This window comes from Saccopteryx leptura, chromosome 3 (assembly GCF_036850995.1).
Source record: "Saccopteryx leptura isolate mSacLep1 chromosome 3, mSacLep1_pri_phased_curated, whole genome shotgun sequence".
NCBI lineage: Eukaryota > Metazoa > Chordata > Mammalia > Chiroptera > Emballonuridae > Saccopteryx > Saccopteryx leptura.
In genome coordinates this window covers 141134265-141154852 of record NC_089505.1, presented here as the reverse complement: position 1 = coordinate 141154852, position 20588 = coordinate 141134265, and the positions used below count along the sequence as shown (strand labels likewise).

The window sequence follows — 20588 nt, the reverse complement described above, 5'->3', positions numbered from 1 at the left end:
CAAGCCAACGAGCAAGCAGGCAAGGAAAACTGCTTCTCTCTCTCTCTCTAAACTCACAAGCCAGACGGGAGGTGGGGGGGGGGGGCTTGCAGGGCAAAAAATAGCAAACAATGACCCCTCCCAAGAAGACAGGCAATTGGCAAATCAAAATTTGCCACCCTGAAGGCAAGCACCTGCAACCTTACATAGACTATACACACATGCACTGCCCTGTGCTTATGCACAAATTTAGGCAAAGTGCAAGTGAGCAAACCTAACACACTGGTTTGCCCAACAACATGTCATTTCTTTGCTTAAGCTGATAATGATAATAATGATTTGTTTCTGTTATATAATAATGACTACCATTTTCTGAAAACTAGCTTTGTGCCAACTTTGCATTCACAGAGATGAGGAGATGCAAACTCAGAGAGCTCAATTCACTGGCCCGAGAGAACACCGGCAGGGGAGAGGGGGGCATTTCTAGGAAACCCGATTGGAAGTCAGCTCCCAACACCTTGCTCTTTCACCAGTCCACAAGATACTTGATTATCTTGCTACATTTTTGGACATATCAATGTATTTCTTTAAATGTCCTCCCTTGATTGGCAAAGAATGTATGGTTGATGTTTTCTGAATTCAGAAAATATAACAAGTCTGAGGTATAGTTGATAAAGCGACCTGGAATGCTGAGGTTGTGGGTTCAAAACCCTCTGGGCTACTGGTCAAGGCACATAAGAGAAGCAACTACTATAAGCTGATGCTTCCCTCTCCTCTCTGTAAAATCAATACATAAAAATCTTTAAAAAAAAAAAAAAAGCCTGAGGTAAAGCAGAATGAAAAGATGAGTATTTACTTTTTATCCACACCTGATACCTTTGAGGGGCACTGACCTTCTGCAAGAGACCAAAAGAGCCTTCAGAATGAGTCTAGACGCACACAACACAACCTGTGAACTACTCGGCCAGCCACTTGTTACTAGCGGTGGGGAGTCTGCATTGTGGTGGTGGCAGCTGAACCGGCTGCTAGCCGGGCCACCGCCAGCCTCCCCGAGCCCAGGTGCACGGCCGCGGGGGCGACCCCGCGCGGGGTGGCGGACTGGCTGCGCGGCTGGGCGGTGCAGCCTGGCGTTCCGGTGTCCCCGAGTGGCTCCCCCTCGGTTTGCTCGCCCTGTCGCCCCGCACCCCGGGTCGCTGCTACCGTTCCTCCCGGCCCTCTCCAAGCCTCCCCCAGGCCTCCCCCGAGCCTCTGACTCCGCGTTGCACAATGCGGGAGCAAAGTCCCGGGGGTGTGAACCCGGCGTTCCTGCCCCTGGGCGGGGATGGGCGGCGGCCGTGCGGGGAGCCGAGGCGGAGAGGGCGCAGCCATTCCAGTCCGTCGGCCGAGGCCCCGCGAGTCCCCACGAGTCCCCGCAGCTGCTCCCGCAAGACTCCTGCGCCGCTTGGCCCCGCCGCCGGCCCGCCCGCCGCTCCCCTCCCAGGCCGCCGCCGCCGCCGCCATGGCGGAAGTTCATAGACGTCAGCATGCCCGGGTTAAAGGAGAAACCCCAACGAAATCCTCCACACACAGACATGAGGAGGAGCTGGGGATGGCGTCGGCCGAAACGCTGACCGTGTTCCTGAAGCTGCTGGCCGCTGGCTTTTACGGCGTGAGCTCCTTCCTCATCGTGGTGGTCAACAAGAGCGTGCTCACCAACTATAGGTAGGGCCGCGGCGGCGGCGGCGGCGGCCGAGGCCCCGAGCGGAGCGGGCGGCGGCGGCGGCGGCAGCGCGGGGCGCCGGCTCCCTGAACTTTGGCTGCCAAAGTTCAAGCTGAACAAAGTTGCCGGTTTTCGGGGAGGGCGGGCGGCCGGCCGGCCTGCGGGGTGGGTCCCGCTCCCGCGCGCGCTCGGGCCGCGTTGGGAAAGCGCCTGCCTGCCGAGCACGGGCTGCAGCGCCCTGGAACCCCTGCCCACGCGAGCGTGGAGCGGAGTTGCTTCGTGACTTGTTGGTCCCCGTGCGTGCCTGGCAGGGGGCAGAGCGAGGGCTGTCCTCCCTCCTCCGCCGCTGGGCCAGGGGCCGGGGCTTCAGGGTGCCCCGAATTCGCTGACAGCCTCCCATTTAAAATGAGCCCGGTGCTGTCACTGGAACCCCAAGACAGAAGTATTTCTGCTTTAAAGGTGTGAAACCGTTGAAGAGACCCATGTCTTTATTTCCTTCAAAAACAAACCCAAAAAATCCGTTGCAAGCAGCGGACGAAATTGTGGAATCGGGCAAGATGAGGCAAGTGGCCGGCCCGAGGCTACAGAATCAGCCTCGTTGTCTGACCACCCTCGCGTTTTTCTCACACGGGTCACCACTTGGATTAAGGGCTGACGTTGGTGTGCTTTGTATCAGGTTGCCGATATGCACATTGAAATCACAGGAGCTAAGTTTGTTTTTCTCTGACCCTGTTTATATTTTTCTCTCTACCGTTCTTGTAGATTTCCTTCCTCGCTCTGTGTTGGACTTGGCCAGGTCAGTTGGAATCTTCAGCATTACATGGTTTATGTCGTTTGAACATCTGAGTGTGTCTTTATATATAGAACAGTGATTCTGTGTTCTCTGTTTACAGATGGTGGCTACAGTGGCAGTTCTCTGGGTGGGAAAGACCCTCAGAGTGGTCAAGTTTCCTGACCTTGACAGTAATGTACCTCGAAAGGTAAATAAATAGATAAAGTAATACTTTATTTTCTGAAAAGAACTCATTGTATATTTTTATAAGAGCCTTGCATATTTAAAAATTGCTGTCTTGATGTCACCCAATCCAAAGTGGATATAGTGAAGGTAAAGAATAAATGTTGTAATATGTATTTTTCTTAAAAGTTCCACAATATCTTAAAATTAAGGGGAAAGGGCCCCAGAAATAAAATGTTTTGTTTTAATTAATGAACACTTTTGGGGGAAGTACTACAGTTTTGCATTTTCTATATTTGTCTATTCTAGCCAGTGTGTTCTTCATTCATTATTCTTCAGGTTTATTTTCTTATTCTTCTCTGCATTTGCTTGACTCCATGTGAAGATAAAATTATTTCCTTTTTCTGCTGACATTAGAGCTGTGGGCTAATACATTATCATATTTTAAAGTAAATGAAGTGTCTGTCCCAAATGTTTGATCATATTCATCTTTGTTTCTTTTCCCCAACTCCATGCTTCCTTCTCTCTTTCTGCCATAGTAGTGCTGTTTATGCAGGAATAATGTTTGGGCACTATTTGGGGGCCAAAATTGTTTATGAGAACTAATCTTATGTTTCAAAAGAAAAGAATTTAATCATATAAACAAAAACTGTTTCTGTTTGAAAGGCCCTGTTTTAGCTATCTTTATTATTGAGTTTTGTTATCCCTTTTTAAATTTTCTAGACGTTTCCACTACCTCTACTATATTTTGGGAACCAAATCACGGGACTGTTCAGCACAAAGAAACTGAAGTATGGATAACTTTATTTTCCTAGTGAGGTTAATATAAAGTATTCTTAAAATTGTATTTGAATGTCAAATAATTAACACATTGTTATTGATTTTTGAAGTAAATGAAAGGACCAGAAAGCTTCTGATACTAAATAATGAAGATTACACTAAAGGTTTTTAATTTAGTTTAAATTCTTTAAAGAAAAAGAGAATTTTTGTGTATTTTGGAGTTTTTATTTCTCAGTTTGATGAGTCTTAAAATATTATAAATACTGTGATAGGAGATTTTCATTTTTTTCCCAGATCTATATTAGTGAAGGATATAGGCTAGGCTTTGGGATTTATATTCTTAATACAATTAATTAATATTATATTTTTTGGCAAATTCACAAGCAGCATTAGAGGGTGGGTATGAGAACTATTGTAGTTTTTCTTTTAACATGAGGTAGTTAAAATAACATCAGATGGAACCCTGAATTAAATAAGATTAATATTTTACTCATGGCTATATGTAAAGCCAGTAGCCACGGCCACCATCAAAGCTGCCTGGCCCATGTAGGTTTAGGTTAACATTTAATTTGGACAGATTGTAAAGAAACAGTGGAGCCAAACCTGGTGTTCTATTTTCCTTTATTCTAGACTCACACTCCACAAGCGAGTAAAAACCCAGCAGGAAGACACTTCCCTATCCATTCAGGACTCCCAAAGCCACTGACTCATCCGAGTTTTCCCAGAATCAAAGGCCCTCACCAGTCTTATTCACCTCTGTTCCCCATCTCCTTTTCCTGCACAAACTAGCTTCTCCTTCACCATTCCGCCATTTTGGCTGCCTCCTCCATGTGGCCTCCCTGCCCTGCCTCCATGGGCTCTTCCTCTCTACAAGAACCTGGTCACTCTCTCAAAATGGCCTCCTAGCTCCACCTTTTAAAACCTTTTGGTGTGAAAGCCCCTCCCCCAACACACATTAGCATAACCAAGCCCCTTCCCAAGCAAGAAGGACAATGAGCTGTATCACTTGAGAGCATCACCACGTGCGTGACAGCAGTAGCCATCTTTAACAGAGTGAGCAAAAAATAACTTATCTGCCTGACAGTATATAACTGTAGAGGTAGCATATTCACTTTTATTTATTTATTTATTTATTTATTTATTTAGTTTAGAGAGAGAGAGAGATATAGGAAGAGAAAGAGATGAGAAGCAACAATTCATAGTTGCATCATTTTAGTTGTTCATTGATTGCTTCTCATACGTATCTTGACTGAGGGCTCAAGCTGAGCTAGTGACCCCTTGCTCAAGCCAGTGATCTTGGGCTCACATCAGCAACCTTGGCTCAAGCCAGCAACCATAGAACATGTCAGTGATCCCATGTTGCAGCTGGCAACCTTGTACTCAAGCTGGTGGCCTTGGGGTTTCTAACCTGGGACCTCAGCATCCCAGGTATGTGCTCTAGCCTCTGCGCAACCACTGGTCAGGCGGTCTATTCGCTTTTAGAAAGAAGTGATAACTCTCTACTCCATGACAACACTGTCTTATTATCCTCTAACCTCCCAATTTTAGCTTTTCCTCTTAAGGAATATAGTACGTATTAGGTGTAAGTGATGTTAAAATCATACACACAAGGAGACCATTTAACAGAAACCCTTGGCTTCACCATTTCCACATGAGCTAACCCTCTGGCACACTTATTGGATGATTGTAAAACAGAATGGGGAGAGCTCTGAGAATCAGACAAAGTGTTTTTCATTTCATCTTTTCTTGAGACTCAAGAAACTTGACAGAATGACAATGACGATATCTGGAGAGGGTTCCGTGAAAGGCGATTTATCATGGGTGGGACATCCTTTTCCATCTCATTACCTACTTGGAAGGAAATGCAGACCTGCTGCAAAAACTGCTTAACAGAGTTTGCTCTTCATTTGTTGTCATTCAGCCATTCATTCATTAACACCCTGTCTCTGCTGTGCAGCTAATCATAAGGTACTTTGCAGTGTGATGAATATATTTAGAAATAACTATATTACAAGAGGCTATACATTTGATCAGTGCAGGCAAAGTACTCTGGGAATTTAAAGGAAGACAAAATTACTTCCACAGAAGGACAATTAAGGAATGTCTCATGGAAGATTATTGTAGAGGCCAGTAAAGAAAGGAGAAAGAGGTCTTTTTCTCTTAAATACTAACATGGTTACTCTTCAGGGTGTATATATACGTCGTAAGTAAAATTTAAAAAGTGGCTGTTAGTAGTCTTTGATAATAATAGATGTGTGAGCTCTACCATTTTAGAGTTAGTTTGGTGTTTCTCACTTCTAGTAGTTTTGGAAAAACAACTCTTTCAGGCTTTCAAATAAGAATTATTTCTATAGAGAAATAAGTGCTTAATTCAATCACTGGCTAAATCATACAATTTTCATAATGGAAGGAAAAGAATTAGCATTATTTTAAAATACTAATTTGGAGAATCTTTTAAAACAGTTAAATAAATTGTTAAACCTTATTTTACGTAATTATCTTTTTTGTTTGTTTTGCAGCTTGCCAATGTTTACAGTTTTGAGAAGGTTCTCCATCCTGTTTACAATGTTTGCTGAAGGAGTTTTACTCAAGTGAGCTAAATTTATATTTAGTGTTTAACAAACTTTAATCACTTTGAAAAGGTACCCAGTATAATAATTATTTAATAAAAATATTAAAATTGTCTTGCTTCTACTTTATCTTTTGGAAAGTTCAAGCAACTTTATCCCTTTGCTATCGGAATTGATTGTATATGGGAGTAGTAGTGAGGAAGATTATGAATTGGAATTAGAAACCCGTTTAAACAAGAGATATACTTTTAAGAATTCTTGTGTCTACTGCTGCCACTGGGTGAAGCCAGGTCAGAAACATCAGTCTAGGTTTTAAATAATGGTCCTGTCTTGGCTACTTTTACTACAATGTGTGTGACCTTTTTCTATTAAAAGAAATTTCGATTTGCTGAAATTCAGACTCAATAATAACAATTAATAAGGAAAAAAAGTGAGTGTACTTATTTATGTAACAAAGTAAGTTTTTGCATCATCAAAGGGGTCTTTTAAGTATCCAGTTCCTTAGAAACATTTGAAATACGACCATAGCTGCTTTCAAAGAAAAAAATCTCATTTTTGCCTGTTACTCATTTATAAAATAAATCTTTGTGAATAAAGCCGCATGTATATATTTAAATTTTTTTTTTGTAGGAAGACTTTTTCTTGGAGTATTAAGATGACTGTATTCGCAATGATTATTGGAGCCTTTGTAGCTGCCAGGTAAGACATGGGCCTATATAAACCTATGAGCACTTTAGAAATTACCAATAATTATTGATAATGATTAATTACCAATAAAGATATTTTTATAGTCTAAATAAGAATCATATCTCTTTCTTCTTTTCTATTTTTTTAAAGCAAGAGTGGGGGGTGGGAGAGAAAGAGACAGGAAGGGAGAGAGATGATAAGCAACAATTTGTAGTTGCATCACTTTAGTTGTTCACTGATCACTTCTCATACATGCCTTGACTGGGGTGTTCCAGATGAGGCACTGACCTCTGGGCTCAAGATGGCAACCCTGCACTCAAGCTGGTAAGACTATGCTCGAGCTGGATGAGCCCGCACTCAAGCCAGCGACCTCAGAGTTTTGAACTTGGGACCTCAGCATCCCAGGTCAATGCTCTATCCACTGTGCCGCCACCAGATAGGCAAGAATTATATCTTTGAAAAGTATCCAAAAGTTAAATCTTTTTGGGTTTGTTAAGATCAAGTCTGGCAAAAGCAGATTCTTGGGATTCTTAAATGTTAAATTCATGTAATTTAGGATTAAAATACTATCTTCTGATTGAGCACATACCTTGTGCTACACAGTGTTTGAAATTTTATAAATATTGGTTATGTAGTCACAAGTCTGAAAGGTATGGATATAATTTTTCTATTTTATAGTTGAAGAAACCAAAACCTAAATCCAGTAACTTGTTCAAGGCCACACTGCTAGCAAAGAGCAGAGCTGGCTAGATTTGAATCTGTGTCTGACTCCAGAGCAAACAGACTCTGAACAGGCAAATGATAATGAATTATTTGCCTTGTGGAATAATAAATAATAGAACTGCTTTATTTGGCCTCATTTAAGATATTTCACAAATGCCATAACTTAGATGGTCTATTAAATTATTAAAGCTTTTCTCATTGTTTTAAGTTTTAGTTTTCAAGTAGATGAAGAAACTATATGTCCAAAGACTCAGGAAATTAAAATGATGGCTAGGAGCTTTCTATAACATATTACTTAGCCCAGGGCATGAATGAATGAATATATGGGCTTGCAAATACCACAAATTTTGCCTGACATATATTTTTCATGTGGGAGTTACAGTGTACTTCTTGGATTGGCTCATTTACCTTTATCATACACCTGTGGTATAAATGGGGGGTTGGGAGGGGAATATATATCAAATTCTATTCTACTCTGAATCTCCAAATGAAATTTTTTTGTTAAAAAGGGGAGGGACGATAAAACAATTGGTTACTAGAATTTTAATAGCTGGCTGCTTTTCCCTCTAGATATTGCCTCCTTGGAGAAAAATTCCACATGAAAATCCTGCCTCTTTTTTTACCCTGAGCTGCCCTGCTGGTCTCTGAAGCATTTTCTTGAGGCTGGTGGGATCAAAAATTGAACCAAACAATAGGGGTTCCTCAGGGCTAACTCTGGCCTGCAAAGTTCCTGAGGAGGATTGTTATCTGGATCATCCTTGTCTAATTAGAACCTTTACTTGGGAAAGAGATTGAGAGGAAGGGAGTCTGAAGGTGGGGGGTTATCAGATTGCTTGAAAGAGGGTGTGTGCATTAGGCTAGTTCTGCCTGACATTGCAGTGGCATAGAGCTCCTCAGTAGTCTTGTTCCATGTAGTAGTAGTTTAGATGCAGATATGTAGCAACTTTGCATAATGTAGGACTACTGTTTAGCTATGGTGCTCAAATACGAAGGCATACTGTTCTTAGATATTTATTTATTCTGCTTAATAAATTCTTATCTCGCCTGACCTGTGGTGGCGCAGTGGACAAAGCATTGACCTGGAATGCTGAGGTCGCCAGTTCAAAACAAAACTCTGGGCTTGCCCGGTCAAGGCACATATGGGAGTTGATGCTTCCTGCTTCTCTCCCCTTCTCTCTCCCCTTCTCTCTCTCTCTCACACACTCTCTCTCCTCTTGAAAATAAATAAATAAAATCTTAAAAATAAATTCTTATCTCTGTTAAATACTGGAAAACTTCAGTTTCTCTAATGCCACTAGTTATTACCACATAAGTGCATTAAGCAATCCTTTCAGTGTTTTGAGTTCCTCCTGTGTGTTTTTGGACACTGTTGTAGTTTGATCTCAGTTAGAACTAATCATGACCCACAATCCACACTCCAGAAATTCCACCTAGTGGCCTAACCACCTGTGCAAGATAGTCCTACGTTGTGCGTGAACCTTTGGACAATGACATGTTAACAACTCATCCATTTGGTTTCCTTACCTTGAAATTGAGCTCTGATGTCATCTGCCTGCTTCAGATATATTATAATAGTGAATTGTTTGTGTTGTTATCTGACTTTGAATTCAGAACAGTTTATTGCTAATGAACTTAAGTGTTAGTGGGTCTCATTCCTGAAGACTCTGTTGAATATAAAATTGCAATTTGTAACTAAAAATCAAGAAATACTAGTCATTGATAAAATGCCTAGTAGTCATATACCTGGACAAGAATATGTTCTTGCAAATACTGTATTCAGATCTATTTAAAATTAAATGCATGTTCTTTAAATGTAAGTTGTTATTTAAGTGTCGCTTATGTTTTGCAGCTCTGACTTGGCATTTGATCTGGAAGGATATGTTTTTATTTTGATAAATGATGTCCTGACAGCAGCAAATGGTGCATATGTAAAACAAAAATTAGATTCAAAGGTAGGTAGCAATCTAAAGTTTCTTTAAGAGATGTTGACCAATGTTGGGAATGATAAAGTCAGTTCATCAGGGAAAAAGTGGGGAATAAAGAAAAATACTTAGGGGATGGGAAACAAATGGGATCTCTGAGGGTAGAGAAAAGGGTCATAAATGTTCATGGCTTATCTAGAGGACTTGGTGAGGGACCTGGACAAGAAATATCTGGAATCCTTTCAGCAGATTTGAAAAGTGATGTTGGAAGATGCTACAGAAGAATGGACTTTGTGTATTTGACCTACAAATAATGGGAAACTTGAGTGATGAACTTTGTGTATTTGATGTACAAATAATGGGAAACTTGAGTGAACATTAGGATCTGTCTCTCTCGGGGGCAACACTGAGTTCCCTGGCCTAGATCTCATACACGTGAACATACCTAGCTCCTTTCTCTTAACTTGCAGAATGTGCACAAAGGCTTTAAAGATATTTGTTGTTAGTTTTTTTACTATATAGTTTGAATATAGACACTCTGAATTTTATTTTTAGATCAAGTCAGATCATTAGAAGACTGAGTATTTGAGCTACGTCGCTTTACTGCATTATGGTATATGATTCCATTATGATAAGAAGCTATATGGAACTGAGCTTTGCATATCATAGTGTTGTTATTGAAGGAGTTGCCCTTTCTTTCACAGTATATCCTATATGAGGACCCACATGAGATATTTATAATAGATGTCGTCATAGTTTTTCCTGAGTAGCCAGGGTATTTTATCTCATTGTAACTGACCATGGCTTTATCTTATTTCCCTATCCATGTTTTCTCTTTAGTCAGAGATTTTATCTGCTTAATTTGTAGTCTTCTCTTTATATGTACAGTGTTTCTGAAATTATTTCAGCTCCTTTTTTGGAGTTCAGATTTTAAATACCAGTGCCCTACCTACCCTATAGTAGGATATATACTCAACCCTATAGTGTTGAGTTTGTATTGGGGCTTTGCCTTCTGCAGAAAGAACCATAAAACATGTGGCCATCCCAATAGCTCTCTTTTTCAGAGAATGTTTATTTTTAAATTTCTTGAAGAACTGGGAAGAGTGTATATCTGTTTCCAACAAATTTTCTTTAAGCATACCTTTTCTGTCTGTTCTCCATGTACTTGCCTTGACAAATCCATGTGATGAGTGCATTTTTTTTGTGTGGCAGAGACAAAGTAAGTCAGAGAGAGGGACAGATAGGGACAGACAGATAGGAAGGGAGAGAGATGAGAAATATCAGTTCTTCACTGCGGCTCCTTAGTTGTTCATTGATTGATTTCTTGTATATGCCTTAACGGGAAAGGAGCTACAGCAGACCGAGTGACCACTTGCTCGAGCCAGTGACCTTGGGCTCAAGCTGGTTAGCCTTGCTCAAACCAGATGAGCCCATGCTCAAGCTGACGACCTCGTGGTCTCGAACCTGGGTCCTCCGCATCCCAGTTCGATGCTCTATCCACTGCGCCACCGCCTGGTCAGGCTATGATGAGTGCATTTTAATGGAAGCTACTATTTAAAATTTTTATCTTTGTGAAATAGCTCAAGAAAAGGGGGTAGTTAGAGATTTAGTTTTTGTTTTATTTCCTTCAGCCTATTTGCTATTCTGGAAAATAGGTACATTGGAATAATAACATTTCATTTGTCCAGCAGCTTAGCTGTCTATAACAGTACTAATAGAGTTTTTCTGTGAGGATGAAAATTGTCTATATTTCTGCTGTGTATTAACTGTAGCCACATGTGGCTTTTTGGCATTTAATAAGTGGCTGGTACAAGTGAAGAACTGAATGAGTAGTTTAGTGTACAGGGGTCCTCGAGTTTATGACACAGTTCCTATGACAGTGATGTAACCTGAATTTTGGTATAAGTCAAAACACCCTAGCCTAAGCCACTTACATATTCTAACACAGTTTTAAAATCATAGTCTAGAACATAAAACACAACTAAGCCACAGAAAAAGGAAAAGGACATGAATATACTGTACTGTACTGTAGTAACAAATGAGTGTTAAAAAATTCCTGTGGTTGGCTTGCACACTGGAAGGGGCATTGCAAGGTGGGAGAGAGTGACCTATTGGGAGGAGGAAGCTGGAGAGGCAGGAGAACCTGCAGAAGGTGCTGGAGATACTGGGTCAGGTGAATCAGGATTGCCTAAGGAACAGGCAGGAGATGATGAAGATGATTCTACCTGCACTACATGTGTTTCATCTCCAGAAGCAGCTGACGTAGAGGGTACAGGATCTGTTGCAGACCTCTCTACCTTCTTGAAGAGTTAGTTGTTCCAGGCTAGTCTGGAAGGTTGATGACTTTTTCTAACCAAACTAGTTTGCCCATGTAGTCCGTAAGTACGACGCTAATGGCATGAGCCGAAACACATCTCAATTTTTTTAAAGTTTTTATAGGAGTGTTGTAAACTTGTAACATCGTATGTCAAGACTGTCAAAACCCGAGGATCCCTTGTAATTATAATTAAATTGAAATACTAATCCTAGTACCTAAAAAAAAGCAAAAAGGGCCCTGGCCAGTTGGCTCAGTGGTAGAGCATCAGCCTGGCGTGCAGGAGTCCCGGGTTCAATTCCCAGCCAGGGCACACAGGAGAAGCGCCCATCTGCTTCTCCACCCCTCCCCCTCTCCTTCCTGTCTCTCTCTTCCCCTCCCGCAGCCGAGGCTCCATTGGAGCAAAGTTGGCCCGGGCGCTGAGGATAGCTCCATGGCCTCTGCCTCAGGAGCTAGAATGGCTCTGGATGCAACAGAGCATTGCCCCTGGTGGGCGTGCCAGGTGGATCCCGGTCGAGCACATGCGGGAATCTGTCTGACTGCCTCCCCGTTTCCAACTTCAGAAAAATACAACCCCCCCCCCCCAAAAAAAAAAGCAAAAAGGATTTCTGAGTATTTTATTCCCAGGAAAACCCTTTAGTTTCTTACTCAGAAATGACGTGACTTATTTGTATGAGACCTTTTAAGCATATTGATCTGATTTTCATAATTCAAGAATTAGGAGCAACAAACTATATAGAAGATGGAATTCTATTTAGAGGCAGAGAGAGGCCTACCAGCAGTATAAAACGTCAGCTAACAACAAGAGAAATAAACAGGAAAACTATAAAATTCAGATGGAATTACTCAGAAGTGATTTAGGGGCTAATAAGTGGCATTAAGGGAAACACTGTATAAGAACACAATACAAATAATGCACGTTTATGATGATGTCCTAAATAAAAGTTTAGTTGATGTACTCTCTACGAAGGCAGGGGAAAAGATACTCAAAACAGTTAAAATGTGACAAGAAAAATACCAGTTTGGCACTTGTCTGGATGGGTGTGTGTATGTGTGTGTGTTGTGTGGTGTGTAGGCATTCTCTTTAAGAGATGAGTAATGCTCATGTCTCTGGCTAACTGGGTACCTGTTGTATAAGGTTGTTTTGTCCTATGGCTTTTTAAATTGAATTTATTGGGGTTTCATTGGTTAATACAATTATGTAGGTTTCAGTCTACAGTTCTATAATATTGTACTGTGTGTTCACCCCAAGTCAGGTCTCGTTCTATCACCATTTATCCCTGCTTTGTTCTCTTCTATATTCCCTAACACCTTTTCCCTCTTGTAGCCCTGTTGTCTGTGTCTGTGAGTTTTTCTTTTTCTTTGCTTAACCTGTTCCTGTGGCTTTTTTCTTGTTTCCTTAGAAATGAGATGTACCTTTTCATGGATGCTTGTGGTAGCCATAAACAATCAGTTTTTTGGTTTACCCAAGAGGCAATATAGTCACCCTGAGAAGCTTTTATTTATTTGATTAGTTAGTTTTTCAAATACAAGCAGAAGTTTATTTGGAAAGTCACAGAGGTAGAAAAAGTGAACCACGCAAAGACCGAGCCAGCTGGGCTGCATGGGCTCAGGAAACAAATTACAGAGGCAAAAGAAGGGCCCTTGGAGGTTAGGAGAGAGAACGCAAGGACATATGCGCCTGAGGGCGGGGGGGGGGGGGAGGCTTGGGTGTGCTAGAGAGCAAGAGAAAAAGAGAGAAAGACCAATACTGAGAAGCCTTTAATAAATCAGGAGTTTTATTACCTATAATTTCAGGACTGCTTGTAATAATGGTCCTTTGAGCATGAGTCATGTGGCATAAAACTTAGTGTGACATTTCAGACATGAATACAGCTATTGAATTTAACTTTAAAGAAATCATACAACTAATACATATTTATAATAGAAGGAGTAGAAAACAGATAAGCAAGAGGAAAAATATAAATCTTCCTTAAATCCATCATCAAGTACTGTTTTGATAGATCTCCTTTTGATAGATCCAACTTAACTAGGTGTAAAATTTTAAAAGAGCAGTGATACGTACTGTTTTATAACCTATATTTTTCATCTGGTACTGTTTTATGAACACCTTTCAATATTATTAAACATTTTTAATGGCTGCATACTATTTCATTGTATGATTGTATTGTGGTCTAATCAACTAGTTTTCTACTGTTGGATATTTGTTTCTAGTTTTTCAAAGCTTCTTTTGAGAAGGTAGTTTATCTTTGTACATAATTCTGTGATCTTTCAATCACAGAAGTTAGGTAAATATCATGTCCGTATCCTCGCTACTCCTTCATCCCCGTCTCCCTTGCGCCCCCAACCTCTGGCCTACTTTTTCAGGTGACTCTGCTTCCTGATGAATAATGCCCCAGAAGTGTGTGAGTCAGCCATAGGCCCAGAGTTCTCATAGGGTCCCTATGTTTTGAAGATATGTGTGATCCTTCATTGCTCCCCAGTTGCTAAGGTTACAACTAGTCATACTATGTTTTGGGAATTGTAGATGTAGTAATCCTCATTTTTAATATACTACACATGTCGATTTTCAGAAATGCTTCACTTGGAAATTGTCTGTGTTGATGTAGGTGTGAGTCTCTGTGTCTGGATTTGTCTGTCCATCTCTCTTAAATAGCACTCTGTTGTTCTGAAAATTCCAGGGCCCTGACCGGTGGGCTCAGTGGATAGAGCGTCAGCCCAGAGTATGGACATCCCAGGTTCGATTCCCAGTCAGGGCACACAGCAGAAGGGACCATCCTCTCTCCTCCTACCTCTCCCCCTTCTCTCTTCTCCTCCTGCAGCCAGTGGCTCGATTGGTTTGAGCCCCAGACCTGGGTGCTAAAAATAGCTTGTTTCGTTCAAGCATTGTCCCTAGAAAGGGATTGCCAGTGGATCCCGTTCAGGGTGCATGCTGGAATCTATCTCACTATTTCCCCTCCTCTCATTTAAAAAGAAAAGAAAAGAGTCTGACCTGTGGTGGCGCAGTGGGTAAAGCGTCGACCTGGAAATGCTGAGGTCGCCGGTTCAAAACCCTGGGCTTGCCTGGTCAAGGCACATATGGGAGTTGATGCTTCCTGCTCCTCCCCCCCCCTTCTCTCTCTGTCTTTCTCCTCTCTCTCTCTCTCCCTCTCTCTCTCCTTTCTAAAATGAATAAATAAATAAATCTGTAGATTACTTTGGGAAGTACTGACATTTAAAAAAAAAAAAAAAGAAAAGAAAAGAAAAAAGAAAAGAAAAGCCCAAGACTAGATGACTTGATACAATTTTGGAAAGGAGGGGCTTTAGGAATGTATTTCTATAGAGATGTATTTGTTCAAAATGAACAGTTGATGTCATTTTTATTTCTGTGATCTTAAACACTCAAGGAATTTATTTTGGATAAATTAAAAACCTTACAACTGTTTTTGTTTTTCTTTTAAAAGCTTAGGCTATTTCTTTGTTTGAAAACTTCTGACCTGCCTAGTTTTCTGGGTACACTGTGGGGTGGTATGTGTGTGAGTGTGTATAATGGAGGTTATACTTTGCATAGGGTGTTGTATATCTCTTTGCTAACACCAAATGAAACACTTAATTATTTACTCTCCTAGGAGCTGGGGAAATATGGTCTGCTCTATTACAATGCACTGTTCATGATTCTGCCCACCCTGGCCATTGCATATTTTACAGGAGATGCACAAAAGGTAGGACTTTCTGCCTATGGTTTAATGGCTTATGTTTTTTAATTGTGTTGTTATTTATAACCAAGATAAACTGTGGAGTTGTTAAGTAATATGCTTATTAAGTGACCAAAAACTGAGGATTTTTTTTAGCTTGCTAATGTCATGCTAACCTTTTTTTCCTTGGCGTAAGTATTGGATAGTACTAATGTGGCTCAAAATAGCTCTGGCTGTCAACAGAAAAATAGTGTTTCTTATAGGTCAGAAGGATAGAGGAAGGGGATTTTACATTCCTACTAAATTACAAAATAGGAATAGTAGCAAACTATTCATGAAAAACAAAAAATCTTGAAATACGTAGTAGAATTCCTTAAGCTTAAACAAAATTCTAGGCATCTCTAGAAGCTCTCTGTTTTGATGTAAAATTTGTCATCCCTTTTTTTTGAAGTTTTTATTTATTTATTTTTTTTCAGAGACAGAGCAAGAGTCAGAGAGAGGGATAGATAAGGACAGACAGATAGGAACAGACAATCAATGAACAACTAAGGTGTTGCATCAATCATCAATTTTTCGTTGTGACACCTTAGCTGTTCATTGATTGCTTTCTCATATGTGCCTTAACCGTGGGCCTTCAGCAGACTGACTAACCTCTTGCTCAAGTCAGCAACCTTGGGTCCAAGCTGGTGAGCTTTTTGCTCATACCAGATAAGCCCACGCTCAAGCTGGACCTCGGGGTCTCGAACCTGGGCCCTCCACATCCCAGTTTGATGCTGTATCCACTGCGCCACTGCCTGGTCAGGCAAAAAAAAAAAAATGGTCATCCTGGCTTAAATCCCCAGCTGTTTTTTCCCCCCAGGAGATATTTAACATCAGCTGGTGATTTAACCATATAAATAACAAGTAATATAATAGTTGACTCATTTTCTGTGAATGTTTACCTAAATAAATCCAGAAAAGAGTAACAAAATAAATCCGGACAAGAATTTTTCTCTAAACAAGCCCATCTTCATAGGCAAAAAATTGATACCATTTTGTTAGAATTCACAACATTTTGCAAAGTACGTAAGTGGAAATCTAGAATTCTGCCAAGGTTTTCTGTACCAGGATTCCACCTAATGATTCCCCAGCCAGTAGTTTTTCATAATAAATGTGTTGGTTGTTTTTTATTTTTTTTTTTTCATTTTTTCCGAAGCTGGAAACGGGGAGGCAGTCAGACTCCCCACATGCGCCTGACCGGGATCCACCCTGCATGCCCACCAGGGGGCGATGCTCTGCCCCTCTGGGGCATCATTCTGTTGCGTCTAGAGCCACTCTAGCACCTGAGGCAGAGGCCACAGACCCATCCCCAGCGCCTGGGCCATCCCCACTCCAATGGAGCCTCGCCGCGGGAGGGGAAGAGAGAGACAGAGAGGAAGGAGAGGGGGAGGGGCAGAGAAGCAGATGGGCGCCTCTCCTGTATGCCCTGGCCGGGAATTGAACCCAGGACTCCTGCACGCCAGGCTGACGCTCTACCGCTGAGCCAACCGGCCAGGGCCAAATGTGTTGGTTGTTTAATAGCAGTGACAATTCCCACAGATCAGTGGGAGCTGAAATAAAGAAAAGGTTTTTGAAAGTAGTTACACTTAAAAAAGTTATTCTGAAATAAAAGGTAGGAGACTACTGCCTGCTTATAAAGCTATTTTTATATTTTTTTCATCAAGAACATTCTTAAAAAAAAGAAAACTGGCATAGACATCTTGCACATGTGTGACCTGGCTGCCAGCAATCCTATAAATGACACCAGAGAAGAAAATGGAGCTAATGTTCTGACTAATAAAGAGTGTTGAGTATTTTGTGACTGTGAAAAAAATGGGAAGAAAAACCAGCATTTATTGAGTCCTTATTATGTGCTTGTCACTTTACGTATGTGATACAATGTCCTCCTAACAGTTTTAGGAAGTTTGAATTATCTCCATTTTGCCAATGTGAAAATGAAGACTCAGAGAGACTGAGTAACTAGCCCAGCGTCACACTCTTTGTGGGTCAGAGTCAGGATTTAAACCCAAGCTTAATTCCAAATGCCATGGTCCCTCCACAATGTTCTGCCTTCCTCTAGCAGCCTGGCAGATGCAACCCTCACTCTTTAGCTTTGGGGCAAGAATGTAATGTAAAATAACCAGGCCCCTCTTGGCAACACAGACAATTCCAAATCTTGGGGCCAACCTGTGCATGAGCAAGTTGGAAGGATTAATGTGGCCAGGTTATTCTACAGACTTGGCAGAGATGGAATTTTCATTAACTTAAAACTTGGACTAGTAGCTACTTGAAAGGAGAAGCTTCTTTCTAGAGTGATTATCATTTAACTGGAAGTTATATGCATAACTCACACATATTTCATAGTTCAGTATCACATTTAATTTGAAATGCTTCAGTATAATTAAGAATGTTAGCTCATTGTGGAAAAATTACTTTGCCACCTATATTAAAATGTAGTTTAAATTTTCTTTTATTCTTTTTTAAGCACACGAGTGGAATTTGAGTAATGTTTCATTCCCCCAATGAAAATGCCAGGCAAAAGTCAAGAAAGGTTTATTTTAGAAGAATAATGTTTTTAGGAATGACAGAGTTCATCTAAGTACTTCCAAGTTGTGATGATAAGCTAATTATGGAAGCAGAACTCATTGCTTTATAATCAGATCCCATCTGTATTTTGGGTCTCACATGCTTGTTAATTCTCATTATTAAAGCAATGTGGTTCTTATAACACATTTATTGGGGTATAGGTGGACACACTGGCTGGCAGTCCTACAGTCTTGTGATCTTTTTGTTAACACTCTCTCCTTAACCTGTTTTCCCTCTAATATTCTCAAATACTTAAGTGTTTTTGTGTCTCACAGTGTTAGGCTCAGGTGATAAGAAAAAACATGAATTATGTGGTATTCTTGTCTTTTTTTTTTTTGTATTCTTGTCTTTGAAGACTGACTCTATAGTCACCTTGTGGAACAGACCTATCTTCTTCATCAGAGCAATAAACTATTACAGGTTTTGTGGGAGAAGTGTTTTCAGTGCATTGTGGGGTATACAATGGAAGAATTTCAAGTCTGTCTACTTTTTGGGGATGGAATGCCTCATGGAGTTTTGCCTACACACAAAATTAAAATATAAGTGATACGAATAATCAGTGTTGTTTTAGTAGGTGATGAGTTGAATTTGAAACTTATAAAGCAAGAATTCTAAGTTTGATTCTGTTCCTGAATTTCTGAGACAAGTCATTACAATTTCATTTTAAGTTCAATTCAGATTAGTATTTCTGAGTATCTTCTTTGTGCTATTAGGACTATATAAGAAATTAACATACACAAGGAAGACATTTTTTATGGCTACAGAGGTGTTGTAATATCTAGCACCAAAGTGCATGCCCATCAGTCAGTACTATAAGTTTTCAGATTAGGAAGAAATTTATGTGGGTTGAATACCAAGTTTGGCTGTTTAAAGGAGATAGGGCTTGGTTTTCTTATCTAACAAAAGCAACAAGTAATGCTAACCTTTTAGGGGTTGTTGTTGAGATATAACTTAGAAAGGTGGTTGAATGGTTTGCTTTTATTAACCAGCAAAGAAACTAGGTGGAAAACATAGACAGCATAATATGTCTAAGAGGCTCATAGTATTGACAAGTGGTTGCAATTTATTTCTTCTACTGGAAAATTCAGCTTCACAGTAGTCAGTGGGCTGTTAGAAGTCTGGCAGAAAGAGTTCACATTATAGAGTGTGATATGGGGCAGGATTTCTGTTAAGTTTTCTAGTAAGTCAGGTTGCTTTTCAGTGTGTATCTTTTAGACTTGTGTTTTTTCTCCAAAATATGTATACCTGTAAGTGGATAGACATTCATTGATGTGCATATATATTTCAAAGAGTAGGTATTTTTTTATGTGACGGTTTATATTTAAGTAAAGCTGTTTCTATATTAACAATTTGGGCCTACTTCTGGCCTTTAGTAATAATTTACCTATAAAGGTGTGATGCTTTGTACCTGACAAGATGCTCCCAATAAATAATTTTCCCTTATCCTCGTATATCTGTGAGGTAGGTTCTTATCTGATTTATAGGTTAAAGACATGCTTAAGATTTCACAGTGGCAGAGCTTAGAACTAAAACCTGTCTGTCTGACTCCAACAGGGACCCCTTGCTGTTTGCCTGCCCTTATCTGTGCTCCCTCCCTGACTTAGTGTTTTCCCCCATTTGGGACTTTATTACAGAATAAGCTACTGAATGTGTGAAACACCTCAGAGTAGTATTAGAAGTGGAGTCTCTGCAGCTTGGCCTTGTTGTTTACAAATAATTATATTTCTTTTATTCACCAAATATTTATTGAGTATTTTTTTTTTTTTTTTTTTTTTAGTGAATGGAGGGGGGGTACAGACAGGGACCGACAGGAAGGGAGAGAGATGAGAAGCATCAACACATAGTTGGGGTACTTTAGTTGTTCATTGATTGCTTTCTCATATATGCCTTGACTGGGGCGGGGGGGAGTGGGAGGACTCCAGCTTAGTCAGTGACCCCTTGTGCAAGCCAGCGACCTTGGGCTTCAAGCCAGAGACCTTGGCTCAAGCCAGCGACCATGGGATCATGTTTATGATCCCATGCTGAAGCCAGCAACCCCATGCTCAAGCTGATGATCTCGAGTTTTGAATCTGGGTCCTCAGTGTCCCAGTTTGACACTCTATTCACTGTGCCACTGCCTGGTCAGGCTCAGTTTGTTTGTTTTTTAAAGGACATGTTGCTGTTTTAAAGGAACTTACATTCCAGTGCAGTGAGAAAGACTAAGCATAATTGTATAAAGAGCTATGAAGAGAAATAAAATGAGGAGAGTGATTGGAGTCCTGTTTTGGATAAGAGAGTTTGGGAATGCATCCCCATATGTTTCATTTGAGCAGACACACAATAGGATGGAGAGACCAATTTTTGTGGCTCTTTGGAAGGAATAATCTAAATCAAGGGAAGAGCAGGTTCTAAGTGCTGAGGTGGGAATGCTTAGCTTTTCACATGACATTTTCTGAATAAGTAAACATCAGGAAAAGTCAAGGTGGGCCTTGAAAGGTGGAGGAAGAGAAACAAAAGGTGCATTCCACGTGTAATACTGTAGATGAGCTTAGGCACCAAACTCTTCAGTATGGTTAGAAGGAAGAAATCAAAGACTGGAGACTTTATTTATTTATTTAAAAAAAAAATTTTTTTAAGTTGATTGTGTTAACTTGGTTTCAAGTTTCCCACTCAACATAACACCCTCACCCTGCATCATGCCC

At 40.6% G+C, this 20588-nt stretch overlaps 1 protein-coding gene across 3 annotated transcripts in view; it reads left to right on the top strand.

The window, feature by feature from the left end:
* The first annotated feature begins 1305 nt into the window (after positions 1–1305).
* Positions 1306–20588, top strand: part of SLC35D1 (solute carrier family 35 member D1) — an 89722-nt gene continuing 70439 nt past the window's right edge. For 2 of the 3 annotated variants that reach the window (XM_066376536.1, XM_066376537.1), the window contains exons 1-8: positions 1306–1680; positions 2441–2474; positions 2572–2658; positions 3357–3424; positions 5933–6004; positions 6614–6682; positions 9243–9345; positions 15238–15330. In XM_066376536.1, coding sequence (XP_066232633.1) covers positions 1478–1680; positions 2441–2474; positions 2572–2658; positions 3357–3424; positions 5933–6004; positions 6614–6682; positions 9243–9345; positions 15238–15330 — 729 coding nt within the window. In that variant the 5' untranslated portion in view covers positions 1306–1477. The remainder of the gene's footprint in view (positions 1681–2440; positions 2475–2571; positions 2659–3356; positions 3425–5932; positions 6005–6613; positions 6683–9242; positions 9346–15237; positions 15331–20588) is intronic. The other variant, XR_010750267.1, reaches the window with a different exon arrangement.